The sequence below is a fragment of the Vidua chalybeata genome, chromosome 5, assembly GCF_026979565.1.
Source record: "Vidua chalybeata isolate OUT-0048 chromosome 5, bVidCha1 merged haplotype, whole genome shotgun sequence".
Lineage (NCBI taxonomy): Eukaryota > Metazoa > Chordata > Aves > Passeriformes > Viduidae > Vidua > Vidua chalybeata.
In genome coordinates this window covers 34012990-34030127 of record NC_071534.1, presented here as the reverse complement: position 1 = coordinate 34030127, position 17138 = coordinate 34012990, and the positions used below count along the sequence as shown (strand labels likewise).

General features: G+C 35.1%; 1 protein-coding gene across 5 annotated transcripts in view; it reads right to left on the bottom strand.

Annotated features, from left to right (window-relative positions):
• PPP1R12A (protein phosphatase 1 regulatory subunit 12A) overlaps positions 1–17138 on the bottom strand; it is a 112463-nt gene that overhangs the window by 16637 nt on the left and 78688 nt on the right. For 4 of the 5 annotated variants that reach the window (XM_053942361.1, XM_053942362.1, XM_053942365.1 and 1 more), the window contains 10 exons: positions 15711–15926; positions 14817–14911; positions 13699–13821; positions 12176–12337; positions 11558–11734; positions 7842–7932; positions 6199–6396; positions 5854–6022; positions 3607–3725; positions 2880–2945 (listed from right to left, as the gene is read on the bottom strand). In XM_053942361.1, coding sequence (XP_053798336.1) covers positions 2880–2945; positions 3607–3725; positions 5854–6022; positions 6199–6396; positions 7842–7932; positions 11558–11734; positions 12176–12337; positions 13699–13821; positions 14817–14911; positions 15711–15926 — 1416 coding nt within the window. The remainder of the gene's footprint in view (positions 1–2879; positions 2946–3606; positions 3726–5853; positions 6023–6198; positions 6397–7841; positions 7933–11557; positions 11735–12175; positions 12338–13698; positions 13822–14816; positions 14912–15710; positions 15927–17138) is intronic. The other variant, XM_053942363.1, reaches the window with a different exon arrangement.

The window sequence follows — 17138 nt, the reverse complement described above, 5'->3', positions numbered from 1 at the left end:
AAGGCATCTGAACAGTGTTCCTCAAATTCACTGTTCCTTCTTTCTCTTCTTTAACATCAGCTACCATGTTTTGAACATAATGACTTCAGCTCAAAACAATATATTAAGATACAGGATCACTGTTTCAACATAGCATGACTTGAAAGAAGTTACTACAGCAACAACATAAGGAAGTACTTATTAGAGTTAATTTATATGACAGCAAATTTTGTCCCCGTGGATTCACCTGGAATGAATTAATGAAAGTAATATAAAAAATTAAACTCTTGTAAGTTGAGAAGCAAAACTAAGTGATTACTTAAGAGTGAGGGAGCATCCTCTATGTATTACATCAGCCACACAAACATTTTGCCCCTCTGGGTGGTCAATACAGATTCATAATTTTTTCCAATTATTATTCCAATCTTGAGTGAAGACATTTCAGTCAAGAAACTCTACTGACATATTATCACCTGGACATCCTCCAATGTTATTCACCTAGCAGTGGCTGAAGCCATCCCCATAGGTCGTTTTCTGGGGGAGCTGATGTGGCTTGCTTGGTTTCCTTTTATAGAAGGAAACGGTATTTTTTTCAGTGTACATAGGTAAACAGCCACATTCTCCACAATATACTCAATTTCCCCTTTGACCTTGAAGGGCTTTTACTGCACAGAGGATATCAAAGGTACATGCCATAGCCTAACCACTCCTAATAAAACATCACTCTTTTCTGTCAAGAGCATGAATAATGCTGGGAATTAAGAGATTTTGTAGAAAAATGGGCAAACTGTTCTGATGTTTCACCATAAAATCATTTGCGTTGGAAAACACTTCCACGATCACTGAGTCCAACCTTTGACTGAACACCACCATGACAACTAAACCATAATGCTCTCATGTCCAGTTGTTTCTTGAATGCTTCCAGTGATGGTGACTCCACAGCCTCTCTGGGCAACCTGTTCCAATGCTTAACTACCCTTTTCAGTGAGAAAATTCTTCCTGATGTCCAACCTGAACCTTCCTGGTTCAGCTTGAAGCCATTTCCTTTTGTCCAGTCCCTGTTACCAGCGAGAAGAGGCCAACCCCCACCTGGCTACAGCCTCCTTTCAGGGAGTTGGAGAGAGGTCTCTTCTGAGCCTCCTTTTCTCCCGGCTAAACAACCCCAGCTCCCTCAGCCACTCCTCACAGGACTTGTGCTTCACACCCTTCCCCAGCCTTGCTGCCCTTCTTTGGGCATTCTCCAGCACCTCAATGTCCTTCTTGCAGGCCCAGAACCAGACCCAGGACACAGGACTCAAGGTGTGGCCTCACCAGTGCCAAGTACAGGGACACAATCCCTGCCCAGGTCCTGCTGGCCACACTATTGCTGATCCAGGCCAGGATGCCACTGGCCTTCTCGGCCACCTGGGCACAGGCTGGCTCATGTTCAGTCACTGTCACCAGCACCCCCAGCTACTTTATCCCCTGGGCAGTTTCCAGCCACTCTGTCCCCAGCCTGTAGCACCGCATGGGGTTGTTGGGACCCAAGTTTTGTACTTGAGCCTTACCGAACCTCATCCAGTTGGCCTTGGCCTACTGATCCAGCCTGTCCAGACCCCTCTGCAGAGCCTTCCTGCCCTCCAGCAGATCGACACTGCTGCTGAACTTGGTGTTACCTGCAAACTGACTGAGGGTGGCCTAGGTCCCCTCAGCCAGGTCATAGATGAAAGTATTGAACAGGACAGGCCCCGATAATGAACCCTGGAGAATTCCATTCCTGATCAGGTGCCAGCTGGATGGAATTCCATTTACCACCACTCTCTGGCCCTAGCCACATAGCAAAAACTGCACCTGTCCGAGAACTCCTGGTCAGTCAAATTTATATGTCTCCAACATTCCAGCCCAACACACTCACCCTTTTAATAATATTCATGATTTTGGGACTGATTTAGCACTATTTCACTGTAATGTTATTAATTTTATCAGAAGCACCACATAGCATGCTCTACCAGAATTAATGTCTACAGAACAGAATATGAAGTAATTACAGACCTAGGGATAATGATATGTACCATTGGAATGGGAGGAAACAGGACTATGCAGTTATGTTAATGTGCCACAGAAATAAAAAATACAGAAAATCAAAACGGCACAGAATGAGTCTCTTAACTAAAATATTTAACAGATGTGTAATGTAAGCTTTTACAAAAAAGAAAGAAATATCACTTGTGCTTTACTTCTAAGTAATGAACATGATTGTGTAGTGTGCTACTCCAGTGTTTAGGTCAAAAGAAATATATTACATATTCTTTTTATAGTTCAGCTTATATAACTAATTCCCTCTTAACACCTTTTCATCCCACTGTCAAACACCATTCTGTTTTCAAGAACTTTTCCCATCAAATCAAACCTATTATACAGTTTTCCACTGACTTTTTATCAAGACCAATAATACTCATTTAGGATATTCAGAAAACCATTTTGTTCACTGAAGAAATTACATGCATTGCACTTTTCAACTTTCTGTGTTTCCTTAAATTAACTTCTCATATTATTTTTTAATTATAATGACAGCACTGGGCTTAATTTTCAAAGCTTTTAATTAGTGTGTATAAGTAATTGGCCATAATTTATCTGAAAATAACAATGTAGGTAAAATAAAGATTTTGCTAGGTAGAAACAGAATGCTTGCTCCAGTAACCTGCTGCATCATGTCCCTGACCTGTGCGTCAAAAATCGAATCTACATTTTCTGGATTTATAATCTACATTTTCTGGATTCTATGTTTTCTATACAAATGGAATGGAAGTCAAAACGGTCAGTTATGGCCACTGTTGATATGTAAATTCAACTGTAACAAAAATTTTACAACAAAATGTATCTCTTAAAAGTTAATTAACAAATTATCTTTCTTAAATTACCTGAGTTTCTTTCTTATTTGTTCCTTCTTCTGAATCAGATTGGTGATCCTGTTCATTTTCATCACTCTGGTGAAAGAGGTAGGAGAGGAAAAATAAAACTGTTGAAAGCTTAGTAAGATTTTAATGCATTCTACACTTTGAACATGAAAATCTAAAAGCAGCAGAATACTCCAAAGAGAATACAGAGGATATATGAAGAAAATTCTCAAACAGGTACATGTTTTCAGTACCAGAAGGAGATGAAACAATTTTGCATTTGACACATGAAAACCTGACTTTTACATTATATATGGATCCCATGACAAAGAAAAGGAAAAAGGAATAGTCTGAAACATCAACTATAACCTTTCTAATCTGACAGCAGTTCTTTAATTTGCTAAGTACATAGCTACTTGCAATGTGCCAAATAAAGAGTCTCATTTTTACAGCTTTGGTACACATGCAATAGAAAACATTTGTTGAATAATTTATTTCTTTTCCATAATTAATAATTCCTATTAAGTTATGGTTAGTACAGTGTTCTAGAATTCTGGTTAGCAGTATCAACTGAAAAAACTTAATTTTGATTCTGCTCCTGAAAGCATCAAACCAAAACCAAAGACTATTCAAATTGAAAAGCATTATATTTTCTAGAACAATGAGTTATATATTGTATTACTCTAAACAATTCTCTATTTTAAGAGTAGACTACACACATTTAATTTTGCTACAAATGAAGTTTACTTACATCCTGAGTCCAAAAAGAAACTCCTGTAGATCGTCGTTTTTCTCTTGGTCTCCGTCTTTCCCTTATAGACTTAGGCTGTGACTTATCTTCTTCCTTTTCTTCTTCTTTTTTGCACCCTTCTGTTAATAACAACTTTCTCATTCACTGAATTATGACACAGTCTAATTTTCTGAAATACTTGTTCTCAGTCTTTAAAATGTTCACAATAAATTCTTTTTACCTGAAATAAATTCACTGAAGAGCTTCTTACCACATACAGGGTTTGCTATAACATACACTTCTCAGAACACATAGCTCTAAAATACTCTAGATATTAATTTCACCTCAGTCACCTAATCAAAATGTCTTAATCTAACAGCAATACAATACAACTTGGACTTACAATTCAGTTTTCAAAACTGCCATCTAATAATTGAAACATCTGTGTCAGCAGATGTATAAAAGTACAAAAAAAAAAAAAAGAGAAGGTAATCCTTTACCATACTTCATCAAACAAGCTTTTTTGTTGCATAAATCAAGGATGCAATATTAAATAAAACCCAGCTTTTACAAATCCTTCTTAGAGTCCTCCTTTTCATCACAGTCCTCTCCATTTTTGCTCTAAGGAAGAATAAATTGGGACCTCCTAGGTTAGATTATTACTGTATTACAGATGTCCTTTTCCTTTAAAACAAATTACAATGGCAATTTGAAATAGATGCAACAACTCAGGATTGTGCTTGCTACCCCCGTTACAAGTAACGTGTGCAAAAAAAAAAACCAAAAACGAACAAAAAAAAAACCCACCAAAAAAAAACCACCATTGAACAAACCTGCCCAAACCAAAGTTCTTTACTTAATATCATGCAGTTTATTTAGCTCGATGTTCTTTTATTAAATAAAGAAACCACAGAATTGAGTCCAGATAGAAGAATCACTAATCATTAATAACTATCATCACTAGTCTTCAGAGGTAAATAAACAATTTAGAATGAAGCAAAAATTAAATAGGAAATTAAAAATTAAATAGGAAAGAAGAGAAATACATTTATGGTGAGCATACACCTTTCCTAATTTAATAAACTAGGGTTTTACTGCTGAGATTTCAGATGGTAGTGTATTTCTCCCCCAGAAGTCATAACTTGAAAAAAATAGAACCTCTGGTAGCTAATATATACGAAATGAAAACCTTTTCCATAGAACAATCTAGAGTGAGTTTCCTAGAGTAAGCATGCATTATGAAAGAATCATAATCCAAATTTCAGTTCATTTTAGGAAAAAGGGAAAAAATTAGAAAGCATATCCATGAAGCCTAGCCCCAGTAACTTCCTCAGAAAATACTGTTCTAGGGAACATGGCAATACTGCTATATAGTTCATGGAGATTTCATCAGTGGATCATTTTATCTGACCCTCTGTGGAACAAAATTATCAATTTCAATCAGTAACCCTACTGAAGTTACTGATCAATAACTTGAATTAAAGTATTTCTCTCAAGTCAACAGTGGCAAGTCCAAGAACAGGAGATCACACTGTATGTTAACAGGCTCCTCATTTGACAGGCAAAGAATCAGGCACAACATGTCTCAGAATTAAAGCAGGTAACTCACATTTGAAATGAGGGCAAAATCTCTGTGACATCAGAGAAGAACATTCTGTGATCTCTGAATCATGCATCTAATCCTCAGTTTAAGATTACATAAACCAGTTAAAGCATGCAGAAGTATGGTTACATCTGAACTGCAATAGGAAAAATACCCTTTAAGGACCTCTCAGGGCTGTATGAGCAGCTGGAAAAGGTTTCCAGCTGCTTATACAACCCTGAGAGGTCCTTAAAGAAATAAAGCATCATTCCAGTCCTTCAATGTGGAAGGAATGAAAAAAACTCCTGGTTATTTAGCAATTATTTAATCAAGTAAAATTCCTTCTTAAAACATGCAAGTATTCAGACCTTGAAATATAGTATTTTATTATAATTATTGTGTTAAAGTAGAAATTAAAGCATTATGTGGATATTTATGGGAGTATATTTGAAATTTCTGTGACCCAACAATAGAAAAAAAAACATATGGCTGCGAAACCACCAAATACAGAAAATCTTTTTTCCTCTCTATATGAAAGTTTTGAAATTTCTTACAGAAGATTTGAGCAAGCTACATCCCCAATGGTCTTACGTATCTCACCCCATTCTGAAATACCTCTGGAAATGTAAGCTACTCTTTGTCAACTAAGAGAAAAAAAAAAAAACCTTCATAAACAGTAATCCTACCTCTCTCACTTTCCTTTGTTCCACTCCGAGAATAGGCAGAAGTTATACCTATAAGACTGTTTGGTCTGTTTAGCTGACTTGAACTTGATAGAGAGCTAGTGGACGTGGAGAGTGAAGAGGTGGATGATGAAGAAGTAGAAGTTGAACTTGGTCTATAGCGATGATACGGCTATTCAACAGAAAAATGTCAGAATTAATTTACCAAGATTAATGAATACAAACCACGAGATAAGAAAACATTTAACTATATAAATTATTCTTACAGTAGTACCAAAACTAAAATAATATTGTTGGAGTAAAGATTCATATAATTTCTCTACCTAAAGAGACTCATCATGAAAATACCTCTTCAACAGTTCGGGAATATCTTTGTCTATAATCATCATCTTTAGTTTCAGATTCTTTCTTTTCTTCTTGTTTTTCTTTGTCTTGCTTTTCTTTCTCCTCCTTTTCTTTTTCTTCATTTTCCTGTTCTCTGGTTCGTGTGGGACGACTTCTTCCTATAGTTTTTTCAGCTTCTTGAAGATCTGTCAGTGTTACGCCCTGTGAAAACAGCAGTCAGCAAACACCATTTAAATATAACATTAACATTAATGTAGGTGATCACATTACATAAATATTTTAAAGAAAACATTCAACTTAAGAAAATTAAATATATCTATTAAGAAATAAATTTTACCTATATATTCTACCTATAAGCTTTCCTCTTGAATCTTTGAACCAAACATCCCTCTGGTATGTGGCAAGTATTTGCTGTAATGTGATCTACCACAGACTCTCCAGCAAGCCAATTTTTAGCTGAACTAGTAGATACAGATTGCACAGAAGATCCTATAGAAATAATTTAAGACTCCAATAGATGCTTTTAATATGATTGTAAGCATACTAAACATTTCTGAAAGAACCCTAAAAATGTAATACTCATCTTTTAAGAAATGTTGATACTTTACAAATTAATCCTTGCAATTTGATTTTTAGGTCAGCAACACTAAGAAGTCTCTTGCTATTTTTAGGCTAAAAACTAGTTTTGAAATAAGCTCAGAAAGCAAACAATTTTATGAAGACAGCTTTTCTCTACTATACTTTTCAGCTAACATATCTTAGTGAGACATTGCTCAAAACACTCTGTAATCTATTCTTCAAAGCCAACTTTGCATCTTATGAGTTACTTAATTGCTTTTAGCGTTGATAAAGTTTAATCCAGTAATTCCTGGTAGTTTCTTCACTGTACAGATTCAGCAATAGTTAGCCTGTAGTCTGACCATCATTCAGGGCTCTGAATTAGTACTACAAAGTAAAAAATAAGTCCCATACAATTAAGTTGTATCAAGCACCACAGATCTCTCATTTGGAAAGCTAACCAGAAGTATTTGAGGGGTTTAAAACTGCAAAGATTTGAAAGCAACATCAGTAAGCAATGTAGCTATGGACTCAGCCTAAAAACAGGTAAGGAAAATGGCTAGAGTATTTCTTTGTGCTGTTTTACTCAGGGACTATTTGCTGATTATTCTCAGTTTGCCAGCAGACAGTGGCTGGCAGTTACTCCACTGCCCAAAGAGCATTCGAGTACCATTAGAGATACTCTATTTTGCTCCTGCCACGTTGGTCCCTGTGACAGGATTGTGCTAGTTGCTGATAGATATGGCTAAAAACTGGGAAGAACTTCCAAATATATCAGTATGCAAACTAAGAGAGAGAAATGCTGCAAAGAGATACACAGTTAGATATTAGATTATTAGCACGTAATAATAATTACCACTCTCTTTTAGTATTTTTCCTTCTCCAGAGAAATTAGATTAAAAGTATTTTTTCCTATGTCATGAATCTTATTAGCTACCTATATGCTAATCAGCTCAATTGTACTATCTACAATAGTACATGCACAGAAAAAAAAAATTAGAAATGGATGCAATTGCAGTATGCTATGCCTATTTCTCAAGAATGATGTTATGGGTATATTTTCAAAAATGTAGAAGCTTTGGTAATACCTGTGTAGATCTTCTAGACTGTCGTGCTTGCCTGGATCTAGCTTTTCTTTGGGACTCGGACTCTTCATCCCGTACTGGAGTGAGGTATGATCTAAAGAGTTAATTACAAATAAAATTAGCATATGATAATTTTTGCACAAACTTATTAAGTGGTCAAACCCCCACCCCCTCTCCAACACTGCAGAATGAAAACTAAGGCAGTCAGAAGAAAATATTTAACTATATAGGATAGATTACATTTTAGACATTTCATTCACATCATACTGATCTACTTACTCAAGACAGCAGCTTTAGCACTCAATTAAAATTCCCAGTTTTCCTACTTTATTTAAATTTTTTCTTCCCATTTTCTATAAATTTAACTTCAGCTCTTTTGATACATCACTGGTCTACTAACACAGGGGTAGAAGACCTCAGAGATTCAGCCAGTTAAACATTTATACATTAAATATGTGTGTGTACTAACTTTTAACATAACTTGTAAGCTTTCAGAAAAAGCCAAATGTACTGTTAATGCAGAAAACCTCATTATATCATCCATTTCACCAGAAATAAAGAATCCCTCAGGAGGTGGTTACCATATTTTCACATGAATCATCCACACTTTGAGTAACCCAAGTCCCTTTGAAGAAAATGAGCTTAAAAATAAATCTTCATGAAACCCACAGAAGTTCTGCAGAATAAGCAGGTAATCAAACATAAAAGGCTACTAGAGTAGACGTGCAAGGTCTAGACTCTTTTTAAGAAATTCTCTAATCCAGTTAACAGGTAAAAAACCAACAGGACATAGATACATTCACAAATGCATATATTTGTATGTATGTAAACCCATAATTAAAGAACATAAAGATTTTAATGCATTTGTTGATTTTCTGTGGCAGAATACTCTGTGAAGCTGCTATAATTTCACACAGTTTTAAAATCCTTAAATTGGCTCTAAATTAGAAAAAATGAAAAAAAATATTTGAAAAAAGCAAAATCAAGAGGTTGCTAAAAGGCTGCTTAAAACTTCTCTGAGCTTCTTTAGATCAGATTCTGTAATATTTTCTGATTGTCTCTATATATCATTAGTTAAGAATAGTTAAGTCACTGGATAAGGATTCAATAATTTGCTAGTGATTATGCCATCAGTTATTAACACCGAAATAATTTATGTTTGGAAAGAGCAGTTTGCTCACTTAATAATATATTTAGTAGCCTTAGCACATACTAGAAAGAGTTCTGAAACAATCATAAGAGTTAAAAAACTTAATTTACACAGACCTATGGATTACAACCTATGCTCTACCCCATTAAAATACTTACAACTAACTGCTATACTTGAAAATGTTGAAACAACTTCCATCTTATGGCGCATCTTAAAAACCTGCACTATGTAAATTTGATTTCCTTATCCATGTCTCTTGCAAGCAGCATTTTTGACTGACTTTCCATTTCTCAAAAACTCTAGGCTGTATCAACACAAGGAAAAAGGTTCCCATTAAGCTGCTATAGTTAACTTGACCTGAACCACCACCTACCTAGGAGGGTTTGATTGCAGAGCAGGTGTTATCTTTAGGGCTTAAAATTGCTACAAACTGTTTCCCATAACCTCCTTTTAGTAACTGCTGTACCTACGCCTACCTTCCACTAAATCTGAAATATTTTTAATTGCACAGAGAAAATGAAAAGTCTCAACTTTTCAGGTGCACACGGCAGTTACAGTCAAGAGTAGAAAGTGCTCTTCCCTAGCATCCCTTGTGTGTGCCACACAGAGCTACCTATGCTGTATTATTCATGATACAAACATTTAAGAGACTCAAGTTTGTCATTTCCTTCCCTGTTTCTTCCTTGTTTTTTTTAGGATTTTACCAATCCTGAAAATCAAATAAAGAATACAGCTTCTTCAGCTGTTCCAAAAGAATGCACCATTATGTGCTTCATCAATAAAGTACTTTATATCTTCACTTTTCAACTATCTTTGAAACAGTCTTGCAAACATACTTTCTAAATATACAATTTCAGCTGATAAACACAGATTAACCTACTTCACTACTTAAGAAAATATATAGCATATAATATTTCATACACATTTTTTCATGTGCATAGAAACATATGTAGATACACACACAAATTATCTATCTATCTGTATATATACACATATAGATATGCTTGTGCTCATATTTAGAGTGCTACATTCTCAAATGCATGCAGCAATTATTCCAATTTTGACTTCTAAGATTCATGGATATACTAATATGCCATCAAGAATGCATCTGCAACAGTGTTTTACACAATCAGCCCAGTCAGAGAAAACCACGGCATTTCAGGCCAACTGCAGGTATCTAAAACATACGTAGTATATGCACATTAGTATACACACACTAGTGAGTGCAAACGAGACAGCAAAAGCCTAATTCGAATTTTCCTTGCCTTTCTAGCTGATATAAGACTGAAATAGTATCTGAATTTTAGAATTTGAACTACTCTGAATTATTTTCAAGAAAACGCATATTTTGTTGGTTATGCTTTTCATTTGTTGGGTTTGGTTCAAATTTCACTATGGAAAATGCAGGTTCTAACTACTGTAGTTATTGAAATGGATTGTTAGCACATGTGGACCCTTCCTGAATCACGGTGGGGAATAATAAAAACATAACCTACGTATCATAGAAGTTTTTTCATCTCAGTTTTGGGTAGGAAGGAAGTCTACAAAAAACAGAGTACCCTAATTAGGCCTCTATAAGGAATCTTTAAATGCTGCTGCCTTAAGTGAACCAAAAGAATACAATTTTCTCCTGTAGTAAGGAATGGCTTCATTACCTCTGTGAACATACAGAGATACACATATCTGGCACTGATACAGAAAGTACATTTCAAACCTACTACAGGAGCAACACACAAACCTTAACTGCAGCAGGAGGGTTAAAGGATAAACATTTATAAGTACCCAGAAAAGAAAAACATGGGAAAGCTAACAGGAATTAACAATCTTTTGAAATCTTATTTTTGCTTCCATAAATAGAAGGAAACCACTCTTTATGGAAACAAATATGCACCAATCTTAACTCATCCTTCATATAACTGTAAACAGAAAAAAACACCATATTCTTAAAATAAGATTTACATCAGGTTCTTACTCATTCTTCATACTGAATATCTCTTAAAGCATTGCATTTGAAATTGTATGACTGTTTCAAGTAGAAGAGACCCTACATCATGCAATGAAATAAACAGAATGTGTTGGGTTCAATACTCTCTTCTCAATAATGTCAGGCATACAAAATGATTGAAAAAATGCTATGCTGTGACTTATTAGCATACTGCCAATGGCATACTATCTCAGTCTGCAGCAATGTAGTTGTAGTAATTAATTAATTAATTGCTAATTTAATTATTTTTAATTCAGTGTTTTTACAGAGTTCCATTACTGGTATTTCTAAGAGGATTCAATCTGTTAAGAGAAATATAAATCTGAAAATACCATATACCATATGAGAACCCAAGGCCAGTAAAAAACATACAACATCAAAGTTTAAATTTCATTAATGGTGTCTACTAGTACTAAGCTCTTAGATGAACTGAGGTACCAGTTGTTTCAATGCACAGCAAGAAAACAACATTGCTTTACATACCGTACTGTTCAAATCTGTGGTAACCAACACATTCCTTTAAATAATAAAAAAAAAGTATAATTTTTGTGTAAGAGCAATATTACTCTTAGGACCTTTACACACCTCCGTCTCTCCCTGACCTCTGATGTTGAGGACACAGTGCCAGAAGTAGCTGTAGTCATGGCTGTGGTAGTGGCTGCAGCATTTACAACAGATGGTGCAACAGGAACGGTCACTGCTGTAGGAACAGTGTCTTTTTCTTTCTCAGTACTATCCTCAGCCCACAAACGATTTGCGGTACTACAGCATAACAAGCAGCAACACAAAAAAAGAGAAAAGGAAACAGCTAAACAATGAAAGCACTTTACTAAACAACTAGTAACATGTAAATTGAGGGATGGATTTTTTTTTAAGAAGCAAACTGAGAAAGGTCTCTACTATGAAAGCTCAGCTTGAGCTATTAAATTGAATAAATTAAGAATTACCAGTTCACAATAATTGAACTTTTATTCTTCAGACTCTTCTAACATTTGACTTATTCTTTTATATCAACATGGCTTTCATGTTACAGCAGAAAGCCATTCACAATTTTTGAGCCAAATTGTATAAAATCAAAACAAATTTAACAGTAAAGTGAAAAAATCCAGAGCCCCAGGATCTACTAAACAAGAACGCATGCACATACATAAGCACACAGTAGACCTGACAAAAAAAAGGAACAAAATGTCTTGGTGCCATTACCTGCTTTGTACACCTGCTGAAGTAGTACCTGTTGTACTCTTCATAGTAGTGTTTGTGCTGGCAGGCAGTGTTTTCTGAGGACCAGCAGAAGAGGTAACTGTTGATGCAGTACTTGGAACATTAGAACTTATCAAATCATCTTGTCTTCTACCAAAGGAGCCACTGAAGGAGAGACATGTACAATGACTGCATTTATTACTTATATTTTCTCATTAAAATATCACCAAGCTGTGAATGAACCATTAAATTTTTGCCCATGTACTCTGTGCCTCAGTTGAGTCTTGGAAACTGGTGCAAAAAAGGCATTTTTTCCATTGTTTCCTTGGCTAGGACTTTTAATTTATCATTTTGGAAGGCAGCAGAAGTGTCCCTTAGTCCCAACCATTTCTTCACCGAACAGGATAAAGAATGGAATCTCACTCGTTTATGTAAGAATGTCTTGATCACATCTACTAAAGCATTCATACAGGGCCCCAAATGTCCCATTTTTAAACTGCTGTTTCACCCACACTGAAGACCTCAGAAAATGCAGAACCTTACTGCACAGCTTGTCAGGAAAGAAAATATCATCAATATCACTCCTCTTATAATTTGAAAGCAATTAAATATGCTGCCCCATTTAAAAAAAATCTTTAATCATTCCCAGGAAGAATAACATCCCACTCAGGTTTTTCCCTTGCTCTTCAAGCTATAAAGCAGACCCAGTGGTTTACAAGAAATAAATATGATTTATGCTGTATGAGACAGCCTGGTTACTGATAACATCAATGTCAAGACTCAAAAAAATGCTAAGTATGTTTCATGTACTTCAGCAGCACATATCAATATGCAGCTTAGTTATTTGATTATTTTCTTTGATCTATTCATTTTAGCTATTTCCCCACTAATTACAATGAAGAATTTGACTTAAATAGCTACATTGAAACTACACAATGCAGCAAAGTTAATAATGCATTTTATGTGCAGCATATGATTCCTCCTGAGAAAATTCTGCAAGTTAGGAACCAGCACACCTGAGAATTATTCTCATATTTTCGTAATTTACTTTGCATTCAAGTGAATTCTATATATTCTATGATGCTGATACTCAACATAGGTATGGCTATAATTTAGAATTAAAGACAGCAGTCCAATACCTCCAAGACTGTCATGCAATAACCAGAATTCAACAGAGACAGTGTTTTCCCCCTTTTCATATACCAAGCAGAAACATTCCAACATTTAAAATAATTGATTTTGACTACTGAACTCATCTGGAAAGCATCAAATGAACCCCAAACTGAAATAAACCATAGGAAAAAGAAAGTATTTAACTTTAATTACATAGTTTAAAATCAGCACAACCACTCCATCAGCATACAACTGCACATTTAAAATCAGCACAACCATTGCAATACACACTTTGCAATTATTATGAACATGGCAAAATGTCAGTTATAAACCGTCCTTATAAAATTATTCAGTACTTGTTGACATTTAAGCCTATTTTGATAGAAAAAAGAGAAAATCCCAAAATCCCATACCTTCTTTGATAACTCGTGTTTAATGATGTAGGACCTTCATTCAAACTGTTTTTCTTGACATCTTCCTCCCATTTTCTCCTGGTGTAAGAACTGCCACCACGTATTGAACTAGCAGATGAATCTCTGTAAAGGAGATTGTAATTTAGCAAACTTACATTAAAGAAGGCTGTTTTTGATGCGAGTTGAACAGGAGCTACAAATTAAAATCCTGGATAACACACTTAAAATAAACGTAACTGAATAAGGTATAAAATTGCTCTTATGGACAATCATTTCAAGCCACTGTGGAAAGATACTATATTCATACTAAAACTATTAGAAACATAAGAAGAAAGCAGCATCAAAAGAAAACTGCTAAAGAGGATTTAATCGACATTAAATCAATTGTTGTTTATTCTCTGTGGTCATTGCTAGATCTGTTTTTCTCAAAAAAGGAACAAGACGTTTTTCTGTTTGCTCCTGAGATTATCCAGTGCAATAAGGGAAATCTACTTGGCTTTTTTAATAGCTGATTTGATGGCATTTTTCCATTCTTTGAAAAGAATTATAAGAACTTTAAAAGCTGACAAGCCCTTAGAACTCATGATACTCTAAGACCAGTGTAACTAGGCTTGCAGTAGCTGTTCCTGAGGGGTCTGACATGTATCACTAGCTGATGTGACTTCAGTCATAAGGAATTTCCAGGCTGTTGTTGCAGTTTATAGCAGCAAGGAATGACCTTGCAAAAATCTACTTAGAAAAACTATCCCCAAAATTGACATACAAAACCTGAATTTCTAATAAAAATGTCAGCTCAAGATTTGAAGTTCAGATAACAAGAAGAATAAAACATATCTTTCACAAAATTATATGTAAGGCAATCAGGTGTACAAGGCAAAATAAAACAAAACTTTGAAAAGATGTATTCTATGTTCAGATACCTTTGGCCATCATAATGCACCTCTTTTTGCATGAAAATGTATGTTAGCATTTCTGCAGCTGGAAACTGTTGGTTTTATGCATAATCTATACAGTCAGACAATGCTATAAATTATCACTGTTTGAAAACGTGAAAGTTTGTCAGTCATTCTAAAATCCTATTTAAATTTTATATTAAAAAAATATAACTTCATAGTCACCTGTTTTCTTTTTCATCAATGTCAGAGGTACTGGCCAGCCGTCTTGGTATTGTAGGTGCAACATATGCAAGTCGAGTTCCTTTACCATCTTTCTCCTGAAAGACATTCGTTTTTTGTTAATTGTTACTATTATTGATTATCTTGTCTGGAAAAGCATCATTATGCCAGCTCTGGCCGTGTTTACTGTTTATAAAAATGACCTGATTATATAAATGAGTTTTAAGCTTTAGTTAACTATCATAAAAGACTACAACAGGAAAAGGAAACTGCTAATGTTTCCATTCTTGTGATGCTAATGACTTATTTCCCTTTTTTCTTCTTTGCTGCAGTACAATTCCAACAGAGATTCTTGAAAGCAACTGGTTCAGTATTTTTATATAGTACAGTACATTATTATTCTTAATCTTTAAATCATATAAACATTTGTATTTGGAATAGAAGCACAAGTTCTATTTTGTTCAGCTACTGCAAAACACTTGGTTTAGTATATCCATGTTTAGTTACAGAACCAATTTTTGAAAATAAAAAATCACTACAAAATGAAAATGAATACAAATGAGACTTTTTTCATTTATAAGATTCTTTTAGCATAATTCTCCAAGTGATGCAAATGCTATCAAATCTCTCATGTCCCCAAATTGTAAAAATGACTATTAGCTTTGCAAGTCCTAAAAAGGAAGGAAATGCCAGACCTATGTACCAGGTCACCAGACACTGAAGGAGCACATTACACTTTGAGAGATACTATAAAGAAGCCCTGTAATTTAACTTTTTGGAATTTTAGTAAAGAACAGATGTGTATTAAAATCTTACTTCTATAATACATGATTAACATCCATACTAAGAAAGGTATATGAATTCCTCAAAATGTTGTTTTATCCTGAAAATTATTACCTTTTCTTTGTTGTCCAGAGAAGAGGAAAGTCTAGGACTTGATGCAGAACGCATAACACCTGCAGAGTCCTTTTCTTTCTGAGCTTCTTTGGCAGCAGTAATCTCTGCAAGTGCACCATAACTACCAGTTTTTCTAAGACCCAACCTCCATGAAGCAGGAGATTCATCTTTCCTCTCTTCATCTTTGGGAGATACCTTGGTTGTAGATGTTGGAAACTATAAAACACATGAAAATGAATTTACATTATTAATTTATGTTACCCGTGGTAATTCATGTTCCTTGCAAAGATTCAAGAACACAGTTGTTTTTAATAATCGTAAGTGCTGAATTTATAGAGAAGTTGTAGTGAGAAGCAACCTATGCACTTTTTTCTTGAATTAGTCAATGAGATCAGAAACATAAGACCAGTCAAGGAATACCACTCTTATATAAGTTAGCTTACAAAAAACCACACTTTTTAATACACGCTGTGAACTTGAGATAAAAACTTAGAAACATGCAAATCTGGTATAAACATTTTGATTAAATATGTTATTTTGCAACCTGTACGTAAACCTGTGCACACAAGAACCTCACCATAGATTTTCCACCCTTACTGGGCACAAGAACAATGCCAGTTTTGCGCAAGCCCTGCCTCCATGATGCAGGATCTACTGACTCCACGACAGGCATGATAGGAGGAATGAAATCATACTAAAGCCAATTAAGACAAGATGAAGATGAAGATCGAAAGGAAGGAAAATAGAAACCAAAGGTTGTTTTAACACCATATAGTTTGTTCCTAGGTTTATATTAGATAACTCTTCATTACAACACAAAAATACCAAATAAAACAGTAAGACACTTAAAACCATAGTAACAGATTACAACTAAATGTAACACAGGATGTTTAGCTCATTCAGAGACAGAATTACAGCTTGCATAGAAAAGAACAACAAAGCCTGTGACCTTACAAGGTCTGTGGCCTAAATCCTCACACTGTTGAGAATACTGGAAGATTCACACTAACATATCCCTTATCTTCTTACCATGTATCATTCAGATCCCCAAATTACGTCCCACGCTAGCGTGGCTATCCTCCCAGACTTGCCTTACCTTCAGTACCTGCAGTCACAGAGCAGCATTACTGAAAGCAATGCAGAATGAAGAAAGCCTGACTTTAGCTTAGTATAGTGCATCTGCGCCCCTTGGTTTGGCCATCTATGATGTAAAAGCAGAAGTGCAGCTACAGCAGATCAGATGGTGCAGACCCAAAAAGGCAGGTGCAAGTGTAGGTGCAAGATCACACACAGAGTGCTGCTTTACTTTCATTGGTAAAAAGAGTTTAAAGCATTTTTGTTTATCTATCTGCTCCTTTAGATCACATGTACCTGCTATGTTACAAGATCATAATTTTGATATTAAGTACATTTATTTTGTAGCTACAG